The 21,066-nt window shown below is 38.8% G+C and overlaps 1 protein-coding gene across 5 annotated transcripts in view; it reads right to left on the bottom strand.

The window, feature by feature from the left end:
* MCF2L2 (MCF.2 cell line derived transforming sequence-like 2) overlaps nt 1-21,066 on the bottom strand; it is a 213,038-nt gene that overhangs the window by 163,712 nt on the left and 28,260 nt on the right. For all 5 annotated transcript variants that reach the window (XR_013995248.1, XM_081078213.1, XM_081078216.1 and 2 more), the window contains exons 2-3: nt 20,622-20,705; nt 7,456-7,570 (exon numbers count right to left, since the gene is read on the bottom strand). Coding sequence is in view for 4 of the 5 variants with exons in the window: in XM_081078213.1 (XP_080934339.1) it covers nt 7,456-7,570; nt 20,622-20,705 (199 nt within the window). In the remaining variant the exon portion in view is untranslated. The remainder of the gene's footprint in view (nt 1-7,455; nt 7,571-20,621; nt 20,706-21,066) is intronic.

Raw genomic sequence — 21,066 nt, 5'->3', positions numbered from 1 at the left:
ACCACATGAGGCTTATCAGCGGCTGAGCCTCACAAGAGCTGACAGGCAGCAGCAGCAGGCTTCAGGGTTTCCTCACTTTTTGCAGAGCCCCCTGCAGGCCCATTACTGGTGGCAGCCATCCTTGGTTCACAGTGTGGCCTCTCTCATGCACATCCAAGCACAGGCAGCAAACAACCAGGGATCACTTTGTAGCTTCTACAAGGTAGTTCCTGGTTGGTCACAGGCAGTGGGCGACCTGGGCCTAATTGGAGCCCTACCCTAGAGGCCCCAGAACCAAAATATTTGAAGGTTGACTTCAGACCACAGCAGAGCACCACTCAATTAGTCCAACAAGCAGCACACCCAAAGGGCAGTCTCAACAGCTACCAGAGCCCAGTGGAGTGAACACTGCTCAGTGGGATAAGCGTCCCTCATAGCAGCCCATAAGATGTGGATGTGGCCAAACGCCACAACCAGTCAGTCTGAGCATCAATCCCATCCACTGATTTGTCGATAGCAATCAAGGCTTAACTATAACAGGAGGACACAGACAACTTACATGAGAGACACTCCTGGAGCACTCAGGGGAGGTGATTGTGCCAGGTCTCCACAGGGAACCTATTACATAGGCCACTGGGCCAGGACTGGGAGACATAGCAGATCTACCTAATACATAGAAATAAACAGAGAGGCAGACAAAATGAGGAAAGAAAGAAATACATCCCAAATTAAAGAACAGAAGAAAACTCTAGACGTAGAACTAAATGAAATGGAAGCAAACAACCTACTAGATACAGAGTTCAAACCAATGGTTACAAGGATGCTCAAGGAACTTAGTGAAGACCTCAACAAAGAGAGAGCAAGCATAAAAGAGGACATGGAAATCATAAAAAAGAACCAATCAGAAGTGAAGAATACAATAACTGAAATGAAGAAGGCACTAGAAGAAATCACCAGCAGACTAGATGAAGCAGAGGATCAAATCAGAGATTTAGAAGACAGGGTAGCAGAAAACCCAATCAGAACAGCAAAAAGTAAAAAGAATCCAAAAAATGAGGATAGTATAAGGGACCTCTGGGACAATATCAAGTGTAACAACATTCACCTCATAAGGGCACCAAAAAGAGAAGTGAGAAAGAAGGGGATTGAGAATGTATTTGAAAAAATAATGACTGAAAAAGTTCCTACTTTGGTGAAGGAAATAGACATACAAGCCCACGAAGTGCAGAGTACCAAATAAGATGAACCAAAACAGGCTCACATGAAGACACGTTATAATTAAAACAGCAAAGGTTAAAGACAAAGAGAGAACCTAAAAGCAGCAAGAGAAAGGCAACTAGTAACTTATAAGGAAGCTCCCATAAGATTGTCAGTTGACTTCTCAACAGAAATTTTACAGGTCACAGGAATTGGCACAAAATACTCAACGTGACAAAAAAACAAGAATTTATAACCAAGAGTACTCTAATTAGCAAAGCTATGATTTAAAATCAAATGACAGATAAAGAGTTTCCCAGACCAAAAAAAAAAAAGCTAAAGGAGTTCATCACCACCAAACTAGTATTACAAGAAATCCTAGAGGGACTTCTTTAAGACAAAAAAAGAAAGAAAAGAAAGATAAAGATAAAAAATATTAATAATTAAATGGCAATAGCTACATATCTATCAACAATTACTTTCAATGTAAACGGATAAATGCTCCCATCAAAAGACATAGGAGAGCTGAATGGATAGGAAAACAAGACCCTTACATATGCTGCCTAATAGAGACTCGCTTCAGATTGAAGGAGACACACAGACTGAAAGTAAAGCGATGGAAAAAGATATTTCATGAAAATGGAGGGTGGGGGAGGGAGTTTGGGTATCAATACTTATACCAAACAAAGTAGATTTTAAAACAAAGAATCGAAGAAAGACCCAGTAATCCCACTTCAGGGTATTTGTCCAAAGAAACCCCAAACACTATTTTGAGGGAATGTGTGCTCCCATATATGTGTTCATTGCAGCAGTATTTATTATACAATGGCCAAGATGTGGAGGCACCCATTTATGGGTGAATGGATAAAGAGAAAGTGGTACATATATGACGTGTGATCACAAAATATGGCAAATGCTGCTGCCGTACAATGGAAAGGCAGAGAGACCTTCAATACTGGAAGCGGTGCGACGAACCTTAGTGTTTGACAAGTTTAAAGTTGTTGTTCAGTGCAGTCATTCAGGTGTGAGCTAGGGTTGAGAGAAGGTATGTTTTAAAGTGTGCTGTAAATCATCCTCCATTCATAACAACGCTTCGTGTCACACATCGCTTCTGGTATACAATTTCTGTCAAATAAAAATATTATGGTGTGTCCTCATCCACCTTATTCACCAGATCTGGCACTGTGAGACTTCTGGCTCTTCTCCAAAGTAAAAATGACCATGAAAGATAAATGTTTTTAATCGATTCAGGTCATCAAGACAGCCACGACAGCGCAACTAAAGACACGAAAGAGGACTTCCAGAACTGCTTCAGAAAGTGGCAAGAACGATGGGACAAGAGTGTTCAAAGTGAGGGGAAGTATTTTGAGGGGGATTAATGGCAGTGTGTCTTTTACTGTAATTTTTTTTTATTTAAACATCACTGTAGATTTTGATCACATCTCATATATAATAGAATATTGCTCAGCCAGGGAAAGGAATGGGTTCTTGCCATCTACAGAGGCATGAATGGACCTGAAGAAATTGTGCTGAGTGGACTATGTCAGAGAGAGCAAGATAGATGCAATGTGATTTCGCTTATATGTGGAGTTAAAAAAACAAAATAAATAAAACAGAGATACAGAGAACATTTTGATGGTTGCCAGATGGGAGGGGTGTTGGAGGTGTGGGTGAAAAAGGGGAAGGGATTAAGAAGTACCAATTGGTTGTTACACAGTAGTCATGGGGATGTATGGTATAGCATAAGGAATATTGTCAATAATATTATAATAACTATGTATGGTGTCGGATGGGTACTAGATTTATCAGGGCGATAGATGGGAGGGAGTTAGGGGGCAGGTGAAAAAGTGAAGGCATTGAGAAGTACAAATTGGTAGTTACAAAATAGTCATGGAGACGTGAAGTAAAGCACAGGGAATATAGTCAATAATATGGTAACAACTATGTATAGTGTCAGGTGGGTACTAGACTAGTCAGGGGGATCACTTCTTAAATTATATAAATATCTAACCACTATGCTGTACACCTGAAATAAATATAAAGTAATATGTAATGTCAACTGTAATTTAAAAATTAGAAAGGTGGGCAAAAGGTGAAGGGGAATAAGAGGTTAATATTTCCAGGTATAAAACAAATAAGTTATGGGGATGTAATGTACAGCATGGGGAATATAGTCAATAATATTGTGATAGCATGGTACAACATCAGATGTTGCTGGGCTTATCATGGTGATCACCTTTTTAGGTATAAAAATGTTGAATAACTATGGTGTATAACTGAAATTAATATAATATTGCATGTTAGCTATATTTTTAATAAAAAATCTTTAAAAAAAGAATTTGTATCCTGATAAGGTGGCTTTCAAGTATTAAAGCAATATAAAAAGCTATAAACACGTAAAAGCTCAGGAAATTCTGTACCTATGAGCCCTTTTTGAAGAATCTAGCAAAGCTTCAATCAAAAGATAACTTGGAGAAACTTCCACAAAGGGATTAATTTTATATATAATGGAAAGTCTAATACTACATAGGATGGAAGAATAATATATAGAAATAGTGCAAGTTAAAAGATGGAAAAAGAGGACAGGAGAGGAAAAAATGAGATGGTCATTGACTGTTGTAGAGGCAATAGATGAGAATTAAATGTTAGTATTGAAAACTGACAAACCAGATAATAAAAGATTACACTTAAACAAAAGGAATAATAGCACTAACAGGGGTATAAATACAAGAACAAAAATCACAAATTTTCTTAAATATCAAGTTAAAAATAAAAAACAGCAAAGAAAATGTATCATGTAGAAAAATACAGTAAACATAATACATCTAGTAGTTACAACAAAATAATGACAAAATTGAGACTGAATGTATCAGTCATATCAATAAATATAAATAGTATTAATTCATCTAATGTAAGAAAAAGATTTTCAATTTTACTCACAAAGAACCAACTATATACTACATAGCAGAGAAAAATCTAGAACAAAATGGTTTAGAATGGCTAAAACTAAAGGAAGTGGCAAAAGTATACCGAGCAAATGGAAACAATAGCAAGAGGTTTCAGTCTTGATATCAGACACGGTATAATTCAAGCCATAAAGCATTAAACATAAAAAGAACATTTTTTAATACTAAAAGTCACATTTCACAATGAAGATATGATAGCTATAAATAAATGCTCCAAATAATATAATAACCAACTTTTTAAGGCAGACACTAAAGGAGATATGAGGAGACAGAAATACACTTTACATCGGATATTTTAATACACCACTTTCAGTGTAAGACAGAGCAAACAGACAACACATCCATAAGGTTATACAAGACCTAAACAACATAATAAGGAAGATCTAATGCGTATGTGTTAAAATATACATCCTGATACTTGAGGATTCATCTTTTCTTCAAGCACACATGGAACATCTACAAAAATTGATCCTGCTATAAGCCCACAAAGAAAATACCTGAAAATTTAAAAATCTTCTATTAAACGACTCTTCAGTAAGGGGAAAAATATAAAATAAAATTACAGAGTTTCTAAAATACAGTGATAAAAATACTACAGAATTTTTTGGATACAGAATTTATGGGATACATTTAAAGCAGGGATCAGAGAAAATTCGTAACTTTAAACATTTATATCAATAAAATAAAAATAAATATAATTTTCAACTCAATAAAATGACAAAAATTAAGCAAACCAAAAAAACACAAGGAAGAAGATATTAAAGATAAAGGCAGAAATAAATAAGGTAGAGATGAGGAAAGCAACAGATCTAATTCACATATGAACATCCTTTCCCTTTCCCTGTCCTGAGTAACCTGTCATTCTCTTCTACTGCGTCAGTTCTTCCTGTTTCTATGTCATGAGCCCTCTGCCAACTGCTTATAAAATATTTTGCAAACTGGGAAGGGCTCTGGTGCGTGGAAACCACTGGTAACATTTAGGAAAATGCAAACTGTGATGAATAGGAATCATAAAAGGAACGAAGGTGGTTTCATTCTTTGGAATCTGAACCGGGAAACTGGATGATAAGGTTCACGTTAATTCCCCTTTCAAACCTCTTATTGGTTGTCTCTGTTTTATGCTGAAACCAAGGGGTGGGGCAGCAAACGCCAGAAAGAGGAAGGGGAATAACTGGTCAGACAGCTACTTTCTCAAGAGACAAACAGCACTTGAGGAAAGAAAACTACTCCCTAGTTTACCGACAATTATATAAGGAACATAGAGCAGAAAAAAGAAATCAAGCCCAAACAGGAACCGCTTGTTTTGTCTTAGCTTCTGCATCTGTAAGATAGGGGTCCTACCCTTCAGTGTTTCTCTCTACCCTGGTTGAGATGGCGCTTAATGTACAGTCCTCAGTGCGACTCAGAAAAGGTTGCAAGGACAAGATGAAAGTCACCTGTTTCATTTAGCGTATGACTACTTCCAGGGATTCAGTAAAATGAATAGTGAGTGAGATTAAAACAAATATAATGGCTGGGGGGCACACCCACCTGTTGCCTACCTCCCTGCTCACTCTCTTCCTTGCTGCTCCCCATAGAAGGAGAAGATGCTAAAATGATGGGTTGTTGTTTTGGAATGTAACTGAGATAAAGATGGAGACCAAGTTCAACTCCTTACAACCCAGGGAAGTCGAGGCACGAATGAGGAACAGGATTTGACTCTCTCTGTTAATGTCCCTCTTCTCACCCTATGAAAATACTTTTTGACTGAAATGAACCATACCAAAACTGGAAATTCTACCAACATTATTTCTTGAGAACCTACTGTGTGCTGGGCACTGTGCTAGGGCTACAGATTTGAAGAAAAAAAAAGACATTGGCCCCTCATCTTGAGTAGTTCACAGTATAATAGAAGAGGTAGAAGTCATTTCCATCCACTGTGGTGTTACATAAGGGGTAATCTCTGGGTTCTGTGAAAATGAAGTCTGTGAGTGAAGATATGGGATCAAGAAAGATTTCCCTGAAGAAATGGGATCAAAGTGAGGACTGATAAATGTGGACAAGTTAGCCAGGTCTAGAAGAGTGGGAAAGGTAGTTCCTGAAAAGAGAACAGAATGAGCAAAGCCCAGAGACCACAGTATCTTTCCCTCAAACCAACAAAGCCCCAAATGCTCATGTTTACCTGTGCATACCATATGTGGGGAGGGGAGGAAGAGAGGGACGGAATTAGTGAAATAGAATTTAAGTACTGAACTTAGAAGAAGTACATTAAAAATACACCTATAGCCTTTTCTCAAAAAGTAAGAAGGATAAAAACAAAAACAAAAAAAACCTTTTAGAGAGGGTAGGGTTGAAGCAAACAAACCAACTTCCTAATCTCTACAGATGGGATCACACTCCAGGTAGCCTTTCCATCGCAAAGTTGGCATTTACCTCTAAATCATATGAGGCAGATGGAAAGCAAGCACAACAGCACACACACACACACACACATACACACACACACACACACACACCACTGTTGTGTAAATTCCAAACCACACAGCAGTTAGTAAGAGATGATACCAAAGCAATACATACCCATTGAGGGTGGGGCCAGTCTGCTCTGCTGGACAGTGGATACAGTGCTACCCAAGAATCGGGTCTGGACCCCACTCCCAGCTCCATCTCTGTCTGTGAAATGATTGTTACCAATATGAACTCTGTCCCACACTCCTTCCCTTAGAGGTCGGGGTATTTATTAACTTAAATGGTGTAAAGATGTGAGACTGGGGCTGGAGAGGGTAGAAGTAGCAGATGCCCGAAAACATCTCTGCCACGGCCTTCACTATAAGCACAGTTTTTATTCCCAGCCTTTCAGCTTCCTTGCTCTGTGCTTTAGTTTCTCCACCTGACAATGACAGTTATAAAATCTGTCCCTGAATTTCTTATTTAGGGGAGATGAATGAAATAACTCCTAACATGGTTTGAGCTCCTTGAGCAATGGCTGTGTGTCAGACAACTGGCCCCAGGAAGCCAGAATGACCTTCATCTAGAATAATGAACCTGAAGGAACAAAGACAGCTTCAGTTGTTCAATCAATTTTTCGTTCACTCCACATTTATTAAGCACCTCCTATGTGCACAGTTTAGACAGAACTGATGCTTGTTTATCACTGTTTTCTAGTCTCATTCCACATCCCTTTTCTGTGACTGATGGATAAGAGAAAGTGATCGAGCAACACACTAGTGAGCTGTGCTCATAGAAGATTCCATCTTAACTCAGCCCTGCCACACGGGAAATGTGGAATAAAGCCAGCAACGAGGAAGGCAGCAGAATGCTGCGTTCACCTTACCTGGGGATGCTAGTCAGGTAGGTCATGACATTCAGGAAGTCCTCATCGGGGATGTGTTTGAACCCCACAGACTCTGGAAAAGTAATGATGGGGGCATCGTCTTTCCCTCGGCCTCCTGCAACAAAAATGGATAGTCAAGATGTTAGTGAACTGTTTTCATGTGATGCCTCTGCAGATAAAGGACTTTCACTAATACCAAGTCGAAAGATGTGTATTGGCCACCCCATTTTCTATCTATATTATTTCAGAGTAGAATGTGGGAAGGTTGACATTGAACTATTTTGAACAAGTCTCTCTACTCCTTCATGCTTGCTCAGTGGTATTGTAAGAATTTGATTTTTGAATCCTTTGAAGATAGTTCCCATGTTTCCCTGAAAATAAGACCTAGCCAGACCACCAGCTCTAATGCGTCTTTTGAAGCAAACTTAATATAAGACCCGGTATTATATTATATTATATCATATTATATTATATTATACCCAGTTTTATATTATATTAGAATAAGATCAGGTATATTAATTTTTGCTCCAAAAGACACATTAGAGTTGATGGTCTGGCTAGGTTTTATTTTTGGGAAACACGAAACTACTGTATAAAAAGTAATATTGATTTAATTATTTTGGCATAGGTAAAATAGTAAACAATGCAACACAAATACGTAATATTTCTCTTCATTATTGTTTTATTTTTTAAAGATTTTTATTAAAGTATAGCTAACACACAATATTATATTAGTTTCAGATGTACACAATAATTATTCAACATGTATATACCTAAAGAAGTGATCACTATAAGTCCAGCAACCACCTAACACTGTACCTTGCTATCACAATGTTATTGACTACATTTCCTATGCTGTACATTACATCCCTATGATTTACTTATTTTATACCTGGAAATTTGGACCACTTATTCCCCTTCACCCTTTTTCTCCCCTTTTAAAATTTTTCAACTACAGTTGACATTCCATATTATTTTATATTAATTCCAGGTGTACAGCATAGTGGCAGGATGCTATATAACTTAAAAAGTTATCCCGTGACTAATCTAGTACCCATCTGGCACTATACATAATTATTACAATATTATTGATTATATTCTCTGTGCTTTGCTTTACATCCCCATGACTATTTTGTAACTATCAATTGATGTAAATGTTGGTATGCTTGATGTTGTCCCAGAGACCCCTTAAACAATTCTCATTTTTTTGGATTCTTTTTTCTTTTTCCTGTTCTGTTTGCATATTTTCTGCTACCTTATCTTCTAAATTGCTGATTTGCTCCTCTGCTTCATCTAATCAACTGTTGATTCCTTCCAATGTATTCTTCATTTCAGTTATTGTATTCTTTATTTCTGACTGGTTCTTTTTTATGTTTTCAATCTCTATTTTTATGTTTCCTATCTCTTTGTTGAAGTTCTCCCTGAGATCACTGAGCATCCTTATAACCATTGTTTTGAGCTCTGCATCTGGTAGATTACTTGTCTCCATTCTGTTTAGTTCTTTTTCTGGAGCTTTGTCCTATTCTTTCATTTGGGATGTGTTTCTTTGTCTCCCCATTTTGTCTATCTACCTGTGTTTGTTTCTATGTATTAGGTAGGGCTTCTATGTCTCCTGGTCTTAGTAGAGTGGCCTTATGTAGTAGGTGTCCTGTGGGGTCCAGTGGCACAATCTTCCCATCACCAGAGCCAGATAATCCAGCTGTGTCCCTTGTGTGGGTTGTGTGTGCCCTCCTATTGTAGTTGAGCCTTGGATGCTGTTTGCACATCAATGGGAAGAATTCACCCTCAGACTGATTACTTGTGAGTACTGGCCATGACTATAGTGGAGGAACTGTTGTGCAGGAGCTGACCCTACAGAGCCTGCCCAGTCTGCCTTTTGGGTGTGTCATCCCCAGAGGTGGCTGGATGATGCTTTAGCTCAGTCCAAAGCTGGCCTCCAGGTGTGCCAGTTCCCAGGGCCTCCTGGGAATGGCTTTTCCTCAGGCCAATTCAGCCACAGCTTATGCCCTGCCCAAGGCTACCTGGCACGAGCCACAAAGCAATTCACAGATGACTGCCACCCACACTGGGCTTGGAGGTGCCTTGTGAGGCCAAGGTACAAACCGAGGCTGGCTATGGCTAGTGCCAGGCTTAGGGCTGCTCAGCAAGTGGTGTGGGACACACTGATGGCAGATGCTGCTTGTTTGGATTTTGAGAGATTTTAGGAAAGTACACAGCATGAGCCAAGACAGGCTGTTTGTACTGAAAAGCCACTAGAGGCAGCAGCTTGGGTGTGCCTGAAAGTTGAATGGGGCTGGGTCTCAGGGAATCACTAGAGGCAGGGAGAAAGAAGAGTGTTAGTCAGGTTGATAGAGACTCAAATACGGCAGCTGCCTGTGTCTACAGTCCAGCAGGTGAGAGGGCTCAACAAAGAAACAATGGCTTCTGCCAACTCTTCTGTCCAAGAGAAAGCTGCCCTTCCAGCCCTTGCTCTGAAGCTAGACAACTCAAGTTCCTCATTGTATGTCCCTGGTGCCTTATGAGCTGCTTCTCCAGCTCTAGGGCTCAGAGCGAGTGAGTCCGTCAGCGAGTAAGTCCATGTGCAGGCTCTTTTGGAGGAGCTCCTAGGACTACAGCCTCCCTCGTCTCAGCCACCGTTTCCGCTGGTTTTCACAACCAGAAGTTATGGGGTCTTCTCTTCCCAGCACTGGAAACCTGGGCTGGGGAGCCTGTTATAGGGCTGGGACCCCTTGCTCCTCCCACGGGGAGACATCCACAGCTGAGATACACCTTCTGATTTTTAATGGTCACATGAGGGTATGGGACCAGCCCATTCCACTTCTCTGCCTCTCCTACCAGTATTGAGTATCTTCTGTGTGTCCTTAGTTGTAGCCCTACAGTCAGCTCAGCTAGATTTCAGGCAATTCTCAGTGATGGTTGTTCTGTAGTTTAGTTGTAATTTTGATGTGGTCATGAGAGGAAGCAAGCACAGTGTTTACCTACTCCACCATCTTGACCAGAAATCCTATTTCTCCTGACTGTTGTAGTCAGTAAGTATCAAAGCTAAAACACATGGTGGTTAAGAGAGTTAGCTCTAAAATCAGACAACTTTGTACAAATCCTGCTTTGCCACTTAATTTCTATGTGAGTTTAGGTAAGGTACTTAACCTAAATAGGAATTTCTCTGTGTGTGTGTGTGTGTGTGTGTGTGTCTATACAACATATATAATATATATATACATACATATACATATATAATATATTATATATATTATAAATAATATTACATATTATATATATAGTAGATATATATACCAGATATATATATCTTGCACCTACCTCAAAAAGTATTGTGAGGATTAAGTGAAAACATAGATAAAAAGCACCTTAGTAGAGTGCTTATTACATATAAGTGCTCGATAAATGGTAACTATTATTATGGTTATTATTATTACAAAGAGGCATAATCAGCTGCACTTCAATAACTTATACAAAGATATAAGACATGCCTGTGAGAATAAAAATGTAAAATTAATATTGAAATATTTAATTCATTGGAACAGAGGCCACCAGCTTAAATTAAATAGACTGTATTTCCCAACCTCCTTGCAGCTAGAGGTACCTACATGACTAAGTGCTAGCCCCACAGTTCCCAAACTGTATGCCAGGTACCCAGGAAACCAGAGTGAACTCACAGAAGCACCATGAACGTTTTACATTTTTTGCAGGAAACAGCAATAGTTGTCATCTGTCAGACAGCATGTATGCTACTAACTTGAGGTGGTTCACAATTTCAACATTAAATTGCACTATATTCTTTTGAATGACATTGCATCTTTGTGAAGGTGGGTTTTGGTGGCTGCTGGAATAAAAGCAAGTGCAGAATGAAAATCATTGTAGAACAGGAAATGAGGGTGGTGACATCTAGTCTGATTCTAAGGTTTGAGATAATTATAGTTATCTAAGAATGAAACTTAAATATTACTTTTTCTTTCAATTTATGTGTGTTTATTTTTTTTTCAAACAGCTACTAAGTTGTTAGGACTTATAGACTTATTAAGATATTTTAACTGTTAGCCAAGAAAGACTGTGAAAAAAATTACTGCGATACTAAGGCACCAAGAACTGAAACAATTGGGGACCCTATGCCCTAGCCAATAGGATACGAGCTGATGTGCTGCGACTACATTCCAGGTTATGTCCACAGAGGGGAACTACGTTAAAAGGAATAATGGCTCCCAAGTGAAGCCAACTACTACAAATGCCTGCATGCATTTCACATACCTAACGAAAGTTATTGGTGCAGGGTGTGGTTAGTGAAGACTGTGTGATTAATGTGGGCGTGGGATTTTTGAGGAAATTACAGAAGAGAAACTCAGAGAAGCAAAGGCGTGCAGTCTGTCTGATGACATCACCATTAAGATCATCCAACCCATTGTGCTGTTCTGAGTCCGTGCCTGATAAGTCTTTTGCTTACACTCTAACTTTCCATGTAAATTTGTTTCAAGGGAGAAAACGTGCTATTGAGCAAATATGACTATTTGTATCATGTAAAGTCAACATTGTGGTTTTACTATGCAAGTCTCTTCTGAGCATTGTTAATATGAGTCTTAGGTTCTCAGAGACCAATCACTAAGAAATAAAACTGTGAGATTTGTTGAATGAGTAGTTATTCTTCTTCAGAAAGTTCCTCTTTATTAATGTTGCATGCTGATTTGAAAGTTAAAAAACATACCGAGCTTTGACAAGGTGATTGAGCTACCTCTTTATGTTGACTGAAAACAATTTACATCAGGATTTTATCATGTTTCCCTGAAAATAAGACCTAGCTGGACAATCAGCTCTAATGAGTCTTTTGGAGCAAAATTAAGATAAGACCTGGTATTTATATTATATTATATTATATTATATTATATTATATTATATTATATTATATTATATTACATTATATTATATTATTATATTATATTATATAAGACCCGATCTATTTTACTATTAATTTTTGCTCCAAAAGATGCCGTAGAGCCGATGGTCCAGTTAGGTCTTATTTTCAGGGAAATATGGTATCAGCTATCCCCCAAGCTTCTTCTTTTTTGCAGTTTCACAGCCACAGGAAGTTCCAGAGAAACCTAAATTAAGAGAATTTGCATGTGTAGTAAAGCTAACTTTAGAGGCGCTATAACAACTGTATTAATTGTATAACAATATTTGCCAAGAGAATAGCTAAAACACTTCAACGAACCAAACAAAACACCCTAAAATATTAGGATATGATTCCACCATTTAATGATTTTACCTTTTGTCATTAATTATAAATTAAAGGTAGTCACACCTAAATGGAGAAAGGTAGGTGGAGTTTTCTTGTATATTAGTTAATACAAATATTGACCACCAAAGAAGCCCTCCCCACCAGCCAGGTTAACTGGGGACACCACCTGCTGTTGAATAGCAGTCTTAAGAGGAGGAAGCACCAAAGAAACAAAGCTGAGCCTGCACAGAGCCCTGACGTCCACAACAATGCATTCAATGCCACCTTGTGAGGAAATATGGAAATGCAAAAGGAAGAAAGTGCAGAAGAAGTCTCATTCAAGAAAGATAAAGAAAACCAAACTACTTGGAACTAAGTAAAATGATTATTTAAATAAAATAAATGTCACTCCTCCCAGTATAATTTTTACCTGTTCATTAAATGGCAGTAAGACTTCGTTACATAGAGGAGATTTTGGAACACTGGGAAATCCTACAGGAACAGGGTGAAGATTGACAATGGGAGAGAGAGTGAAGCAGTTACTGTTATTTGTCTTCCAGTATCTATTTTCCTTTTCTCCTCCCCAAAAGAACTGATTTTAGCTGGAAAAAAGGCAGCCCCACTCCCTGGCAGGCATTTTGGAAATCTCAGGGCCTGGGATAATAAATAATGTGCCCTGCATAATAAACAATTGTCCTACATCCTGTATGATTCCCTAATGTCTAACCAGAAACCCAATATAAGTGAAAAATCCATTTCTAGTGATCTGATCCTAGACACTAACTCTATTTTCCATATAATCACAAAGTTTTAAAATACTTTTTCCAGTTTTATTGAGATGTAATTGACATTTAATATTGTATTAGTTTAAGATGCACAACATAATAATTTGATATACATATAAATACTGTGAAATGATCACCACAATAAGTTTAGTTAACATTCACTACCTCACATAGTTACAAACATTTTTTCTTGTGGTGAGAACTTCTAAAATCTATTCTTATCAATTTGCAAATATACAATATAGTATTGTTAACTATAATCATCGTTCTGCACATTACAACTCCAGATCTCGTTTATGTTATAACTGGAATTTTGTACCTTTTGACCACCTTCACCCATTTCCCCACTCACCACCCCCACCTCTGGTAACCATCAAATCTGTTGTTTCTATGAGCTTGATTTTTCTTAGATTTTATATATAAGAAAGATCATAAGGTATTTGTCTTTCTGGGTCTGACTTATTTCACTTAGCACAATGCTCTCAAGGTCTACCTATACTGTCACAAATCATAAAGTATTTTTAAACAGTTTTAATATATACTGAATTTTCCAGGATTGTAATGACCCTATAAATGGAGAGACGATAATACTTTACTTCCTTCAGAACTTTATCAACAATTGTTTACTATTTCAGAAAACCTCTATGATAAGGCCACTTCGGGGTGTCTGGTCACCTATACCTCAACTCAGTATTTGGAACTGCCACATTCATGATGACTACAGGGGCAAGCACATGACTATTTCATTATTTTTTTCTAGTGTAGCTAGAAATACATATTGAAATACATTTATTTTACTATGCTTACTTTTATTTCTTTCACATTGCAGTTCTTTACATTTCATTTTTTAACATTTTTAAAAGATTTTTATTAAACTATAGCTAACATACAATAGTATATTAGTTTCAGGTGTACACATTAGTTATTCGACATTTATATATATCTGAAGACGTGATCACCATAAGTCAAGTAACCATCTAACGCTGTACCACACTATCACAATATTATTGACTGTCTTCCCTATGCTGTACATTGCATCCCCATGACTTGTTTTATACATGAAATTTTTAACTTCTTATTCCCCTTCACATTTTCACACCTTTAAAAATTTTTCAATTACAGTTAACATTCCATATTCTATTATATTAATCTCAGTGTACAGCATCATGATTAGACATTTCTATAATTTAAGAAACGGTCCCCCTGACTAGACTAGTACCCTCCTTACACTATACATAGTTGTTACCATGTCATTGACTATATTCTCTATGTTGTCCTTTACATCCCCATGACTATGCTGTAACTACCAATTTATACTTCTTAATCCCTTCACCTTTTTCACCTGACCCCCAACACCCTCCCATCTATCACCCTGATAAATCTAGTACCCATCTGACACCATACATAGTTACTACAATATTATTGACTGTATTCCTTATGCTACATCTTACATCCCCATGACTGCTTTGTAACAACCAATGTGTACTTCTTATTCACCTACCCTTTTCCATCCATCCCATATGGCAACCATCAAAATGTTCTATGTATCTGTGAGTTTGTTTCTGTTTTGTTTGTTTGTTTTGTTCTTTAGATTCCACATGTAAGTGAAATCACATTGCATCTGTCCTTCTCTGTCTATTCCATTCAGCACAATACCCTTCAGATCCATCCATGCCACTGCAAATGGCAAGAACTCATTCCCTTTCCTGGTCAAGCAATATTCCTTTGGATATATGTACCACCTCCTCTTTATCCACCTCCTTCATTCATCCAGACACCAGGGCTGCCTCCACATCTTGGCCATTGTAAACAATGCTGCAATGAACATATGGACCCTTGAAGTTGCATTTGTGTTTCTTCAGATAAATACCCTGAAGTGGGATTACTAGGTCCTTCTTTGTTGCAGGCTTTGTTTTAAAGTCTATTTTGTCTGGTATAAATATTGTTACCCCAGCTTTTTTTTTTTTTTCCATTTTCATGAAATACTCTTTTCCATTTCTTTACTTTCAGTCTGTGTGTGTGTCTTTCTATCTGAAGGGTGTCTATTGTAGGCAGCATATGTAAGGGTCTTGTTTTCTTATCCATTCAGCCACCCTATCTTTTGATGGGTACATTTAATTCATTTACATTTAAAGTAATTATTGATAGATATGTAGTTACTGCCACTTTATTATCCATATGAGTATTTTTTATCTCTTCCTCTCGCCCCCATCTTAAAGAAATCCCTCTAACATTCCTTGTAATACTTGTTTAGTACTGATGAGCTCCTTTAACTTTTCCTTGTTCAGCCAGTTCTTTACCTATTCTTCGATTTTAAATGATAGCCTTGCTGGGTAGACTAGTCCTGGTTGTAGACCCTCACTTTTCATCACTTTGAATATTTTATGCCAATCCCTTCTGGCCTGCAAAGTTTCTGTTGAGAAATCAGATAACAATCTTATGGGAACTCCCTTATTAGTCACTAGTTGCCTTTCTCTTGCTGCTTTTAGGATTCTCTCTTTGTCTTTAACCTTTGGCATTTTAATTATGATTTATCTTGGTGTGATAAATTTTGATAAATTATGATTTATCTTGGTGTGGGCCTGTTTGGCTTTATCTTGTTTGGGATTCTATGTGTTTCCTGAGCTTGCATATTTATTTCCTTCACCAGGTTACAGAAGTTTTCTCATTATTTCTTCAAATAGGTGTTCAATTCCTTGTCCTCTCTCTTTTCCTGCTGGTATGATGCAAATGTTGTTACACTTGATGTTGTCCCAGAGATCTCTTAAACTATCCTCATTTCTTTTTTGATTTTTTTTTCTTTTTGCTGTTCTGATTATGTATTTTTTGCTCCTTTATTTTCTATATTGCTGATTTGATCCTCTGCTTCATCTATCTATTGTTGATTCCTTCTAATATATTCTTCATTTTAGTTACTGTATTCTTTATTTCTCACTGGTTCTTTTTCATGTTTTCTATCTCCATTTTTATGTTTCCTATCTCTTTGTTTAAGTTCTCCCTGAGATCATTGAGCATCCTTATAACCAATGTTTTGAGTTCTGCATCTGGTAGATTGCTTGTCTCCATTTTGTGTAGTTCTTTATCTGGAGCTTTGTCCTATTCTTTCATTTGTCTCCCCATTTTGGCTGCCTACCTGTGTTTGTTTCTATGTATTAGGTAGGGCTGCTACATCTCCTGGTCTTACTAGAGTGGCCTTACTTAGGTAGTAGGTGCCCTGGGTGGCTCAGTGGAGCATTTCCTGGTCACCTAAGCTGGGTACTCCAGGCTTTGAGGGTTGTGTCTGTCCTCCTGTTGTAGTAGAGCCTTTGTTGCTATTTGCATGTCAGTAGAAGGGATTGACCCTCAGGCTGATTGGCTGTGAGGACTAGCCATGAATATAGTAGAAGAGTTGTGCAGGGGCTGACCCTCCAGAGCAGGATTAGCTTTAGCAAGGCTATGGTGCCTGTCCAGTGTGCACTTTGGGTGTATTGTCCCTGGGGGGGGGGGGTGATATTCCAGCTGAATCTGAAGCTGGACACCTGGTGTGTCAGCAATGGTGCCTCCTACGAGGGGACCCACCACAGACCAAATTCAGCCCAAGTTTAGCCACAACCTGTGTTATGCCCGGGACCACCTGGCATGAGCCACAAAGCAATCCACAGATGGCAGCCACCCACACTGGGCTTGGAGGTGCTTTGAGAGGCCAAGCCACAAACTGAGGCCAGCTCTGGCTAGTGCCAGGCTTGGGGCTGCTCGGCAAGAGGTAGGGGACATGCCAAAGCCAGATGTTGCTTGTTTGGGTTTTGTGAGCCTTTGAGAGATTTTAGGAAAGCCTGCAGCATGAACCAAGGAAGGCCATTTGTACGGAAAAGCCACTGGAAGCAGCTTGGGTGACACAGGGTCTCAGGGAATCAGGGCAAACAAATGGTGTTAGCCAAGTTGATGGAGACTCAGATATGGTGGCCACCTGCATCTGTACACTGGGAAGGGGGAGGGCTCAACAAAGAAACAATGGTTTCTGCCAGCCTCTCCATCAGGAGAAGGCTGCCCCTCCAGCCCTTGTCCTGAAGCCAGATAATTCAGTTCTTCCCCGTAGGTCCCTGGTGACTTTTGAGCTGCTGCCCTAGCACTGGAGCTTGGAGTGAGCAAGCCTGTCAGCGAGTCTGCGTGGGGGCCCTTTAAGAAAATCGCCTGGGATTCTAGCCACCCTCAGTTTCTCTTAGCCACAATCTCTGCTGGTTTTCAGAGCCAGAAATTATGGAGACTTCTCATCCTGGCACTGAAACCCTGGGCTGGAGAACCAGGTGTGGAGCTGGGACCCCTTACTCCTTCGGGAATACCTCTGCAGCCGAGATATCCCTCCTGATTTTTAATGGTCACATACAGGGGTGGGACCAGCCCATTCCCCATCTCCATCCCACCTACCAAGCTCGAGGTGGCTTCTTGTGTGTGTCCTTAGTTGTAGGCCTTTGGTTCAGGTAGACTTCGGGTGATTCTCCATGATGGTTGTTCTGTACTTTAGTTGTAATTTTGATGTGGTCATGAGAGGAGGTAAGCACAGCATTTACCTACTCTGCCATCTTGATCAGATCTAATTTTTTAATATTTTTAAGTATATGAATAAGTAATGGGGTAGCTGTTCATGCTCTGTGGGTACACAGCTAACTACATTTTCCAGCTTACCTTGCTATTAAGTACATCCGTATTACTAAGCCACGTTCCAGTCAATGAAATGTGGTGTGTGCTGTTGCTGAACTGAGCCTTTTAAGAAGCAATATGCTCTCTTTCCCTGCTGCTTTCTGGATGCAGACAATAAGAAGGCCACAAAATGGATAACACAGATAATAATAAGAACCACAAAGGGAAAGCAACCTCCATTAGTGAGCCTTCACTTGAAGAAAAGTCACCTGCTGACCAGAACCATACATGCTGGACTGTTCCAAGAGTAAGAACTAAGTTTCTATTGTGTTTGTCTCAGCTACTATACACTTTGAAGTATATTTGTTATAGGTTATGGTATCTATAAATTTCACTTCAAGATAGGGAAGGGCAATACAAATCATTTGATATAAAAAAAAGGCATTTGGTCCAACATGATTGAGAACTATTTCTGTAGCCTGCACTGCCCAAAACAATAGCCACGAGACACATGCGGTTGTTGAGCATTTGAAACATGACCAGTCCAAATTGAGATGTGCTGTAAGTATACAATACAATCTAAATTTCCAACACTTAATATAAACAAAAACGTAAAGTATCTCATTAATAATTTTGCATGTTGATGACATGCTGAATAATATTTTAGATTATTGGGTTAAATAAAATATATCAAAATTAATTTCACGTGTTCCTTTGCTTTTTTAATCTGGTCACTATAAAATTTAAAAGAACGTATGTGGGTCACTTTATATTTCTATTACATAGCACTGCTCTACACCTTCTTCAATTGGTTCTTATTTCCCAGGTGCCAAGTTACTATTTCCATCTCTTATTTTGATATGAGTTTTGACTCTGCTCACTTCCTTGGTGAGAACTCCCCACTTGTCTCTGGGAATATGACCTCTACAAACCCTGGGCTCCACTGGTTGGAGTGTGGGGAAAATTAATCACTCACTAGACTCCTTCCCCAGTTCAGCCACTCTGTAATTATATACTCATTATATACTCACTGCATAATTATACACTCATATACTGGGTTTTGGTATAAAGCTGCAGGAACCCACCTTGCCCCACCCCATCGTCTATTCCAGACCTGGATGCTCATTGGCCTTGGAGACTTCTGTGGTGTAGGACCACAGCAGCAGTTGCCAGAAACCCGGAGACAGTCCCCATCCTGCCTTTTGTTTTGTACAGTCCTAGGCTCGATGTGGGAAGCTATGAGACGGCACCTTCAAGAGGTTGCTTAGGACTCTTGCCAGGGCCGACACCAGGGATGCAGGGAGCAGGGAGTACACTGGTCACAGCACAGGCCAGGAGGACTTGGACAGTTTTGAACTGAGCACCTATTATGTTTCAGTCTCTGTTCTAAGCACTGGCAATACGGGCAGAAATAACAAAAATGAGGGCTTTCTACTTACGGAGCTTTCGGTGACTATATGAGCAGCGACTAATGTGGAGGAAAGGCCAGAGAATTCCCCAGACATTCTGGATTGTGTAAGATGTCACCACTTAGGGTATAACTTTGGGATGGGAAGAAGTATCCAAATAACAGAGATTGAATTTTCCTTAAACTTAGGAGACTAAGGAGTTTAGGGCAGATAAAATATGATTTAGAGAAAGGAAAGAAATGTGACTTTTTTTTTTTACATCTCACGCTGTAGAATAAAATAATCCATACCAACTGTATATTCTTTCTGTGATGTAACTAAGATGGCTTTGTTGCTTTTTTCAGAAGAGATATAAAAGATGAGAAGAGTGACTTGTCACCTATTCCTCTGTGATATGTACTAAGAACATTCATTTCATCTCACCATCCCATGCTCCCAAGATTAGTCTAACTATAATTTAGGGCTTGGTATGTATTTCCAGTTTCAGTAATTAAAGTCATGTCACACTTCGTTAAGTGAATAAAAAAGAATAGTATTTTAGTAATGACAACTTTTCAGGATTGTGCTCACACTCAAAATTTCTAGCATTTTATTAATATTAGCCTTTCTTTATTCCCCATCAAATGCTTAATGGAAAACAATGTATTAAAATTAGGTCCTTAAGAACTAAGAGTAAAAAACAAATATATTTGTTCTGTCTTAGAGAACAAATGACCTCAGCAATGTTTATGAACCCTTAAAACCAAGTCTCTCTGAAGGCTGGACGCTGGAAGAACATCATCGAGAACATTGGAAGAACATCATGATGACGGCTGATATCACTAGTTATTTCTTTTTTCTTCCTCAAAATCTTTTCAGCTCTGTTTTTTTACAACCTCAAAGAAATGCACTCCTTTGAAAAACATCAAATTGCACCCAACAGCGAACAGAATGACATCTATGAGATCCCACCCTCCTTTAGCTGGATGGTCCTCATTTCATTCTAGTCCTGGGTGAGACTTTAAGGAGTGACTGAGACTTGAGTATAATGTTCACCAAGATTCAAGAAGTTCGGCCCTCCCCAGCAGGACCCCACCACCACCAACAACAACAACAAAATCTAGAAATGCAAATGAATTTGCCCCTTACCTGAAAGAATGGCAAATTGTCTGTGAAGTTGTTCAATTATATCCACTGCCAACAAGGGCCTGATTTCCTGCTGCATAATTTCATCTGCACAAATGAAATAAAATTAGGTTAAATCCTTGCAAATTCAAAGAGAAATTAAAAGGAAGAAAGGCAAGCTACACTACTAGAGAAATGTGGGACTTATAAAGATATGGTTACAGATGCATTATTCCCTTGAGAACTCTATTCTTGACATGGATGCATGGATCTGGGTTTTGAGCAGTTTGAAGCTAATACACATGAGGATAAGAACACATTCCTAGCGCTTCTCCCAAGCTTTTGGAAGGGATCAGTACAAGGAAGGGGCCCTGAGGTTTAAGCTTCAATAGCTTCACAGTAAACCTTCTGGGATGGTTTCATTACCATCCATTACCATTCATTACCAAGGCAGGTATTTAGGTATCTG

Source organism: Rhinolophus hipposideros (genome assembly GCF_964194185.1).
Source record: "Rhinolophus hipposideros genome assembly, chromosome: 2".
NCBI classification, from domain to species: Eukaryota; Metazoa; Chordata; class Mammalia; order Chiroptera; family Rhinolophidae; genus Rhinolophus; species Rhinolophus hipposideros.
Note: the sequence above shows the minus strand (reverse complement) of the source record. Positions and strands in the feature narration are given on the sequence as shown.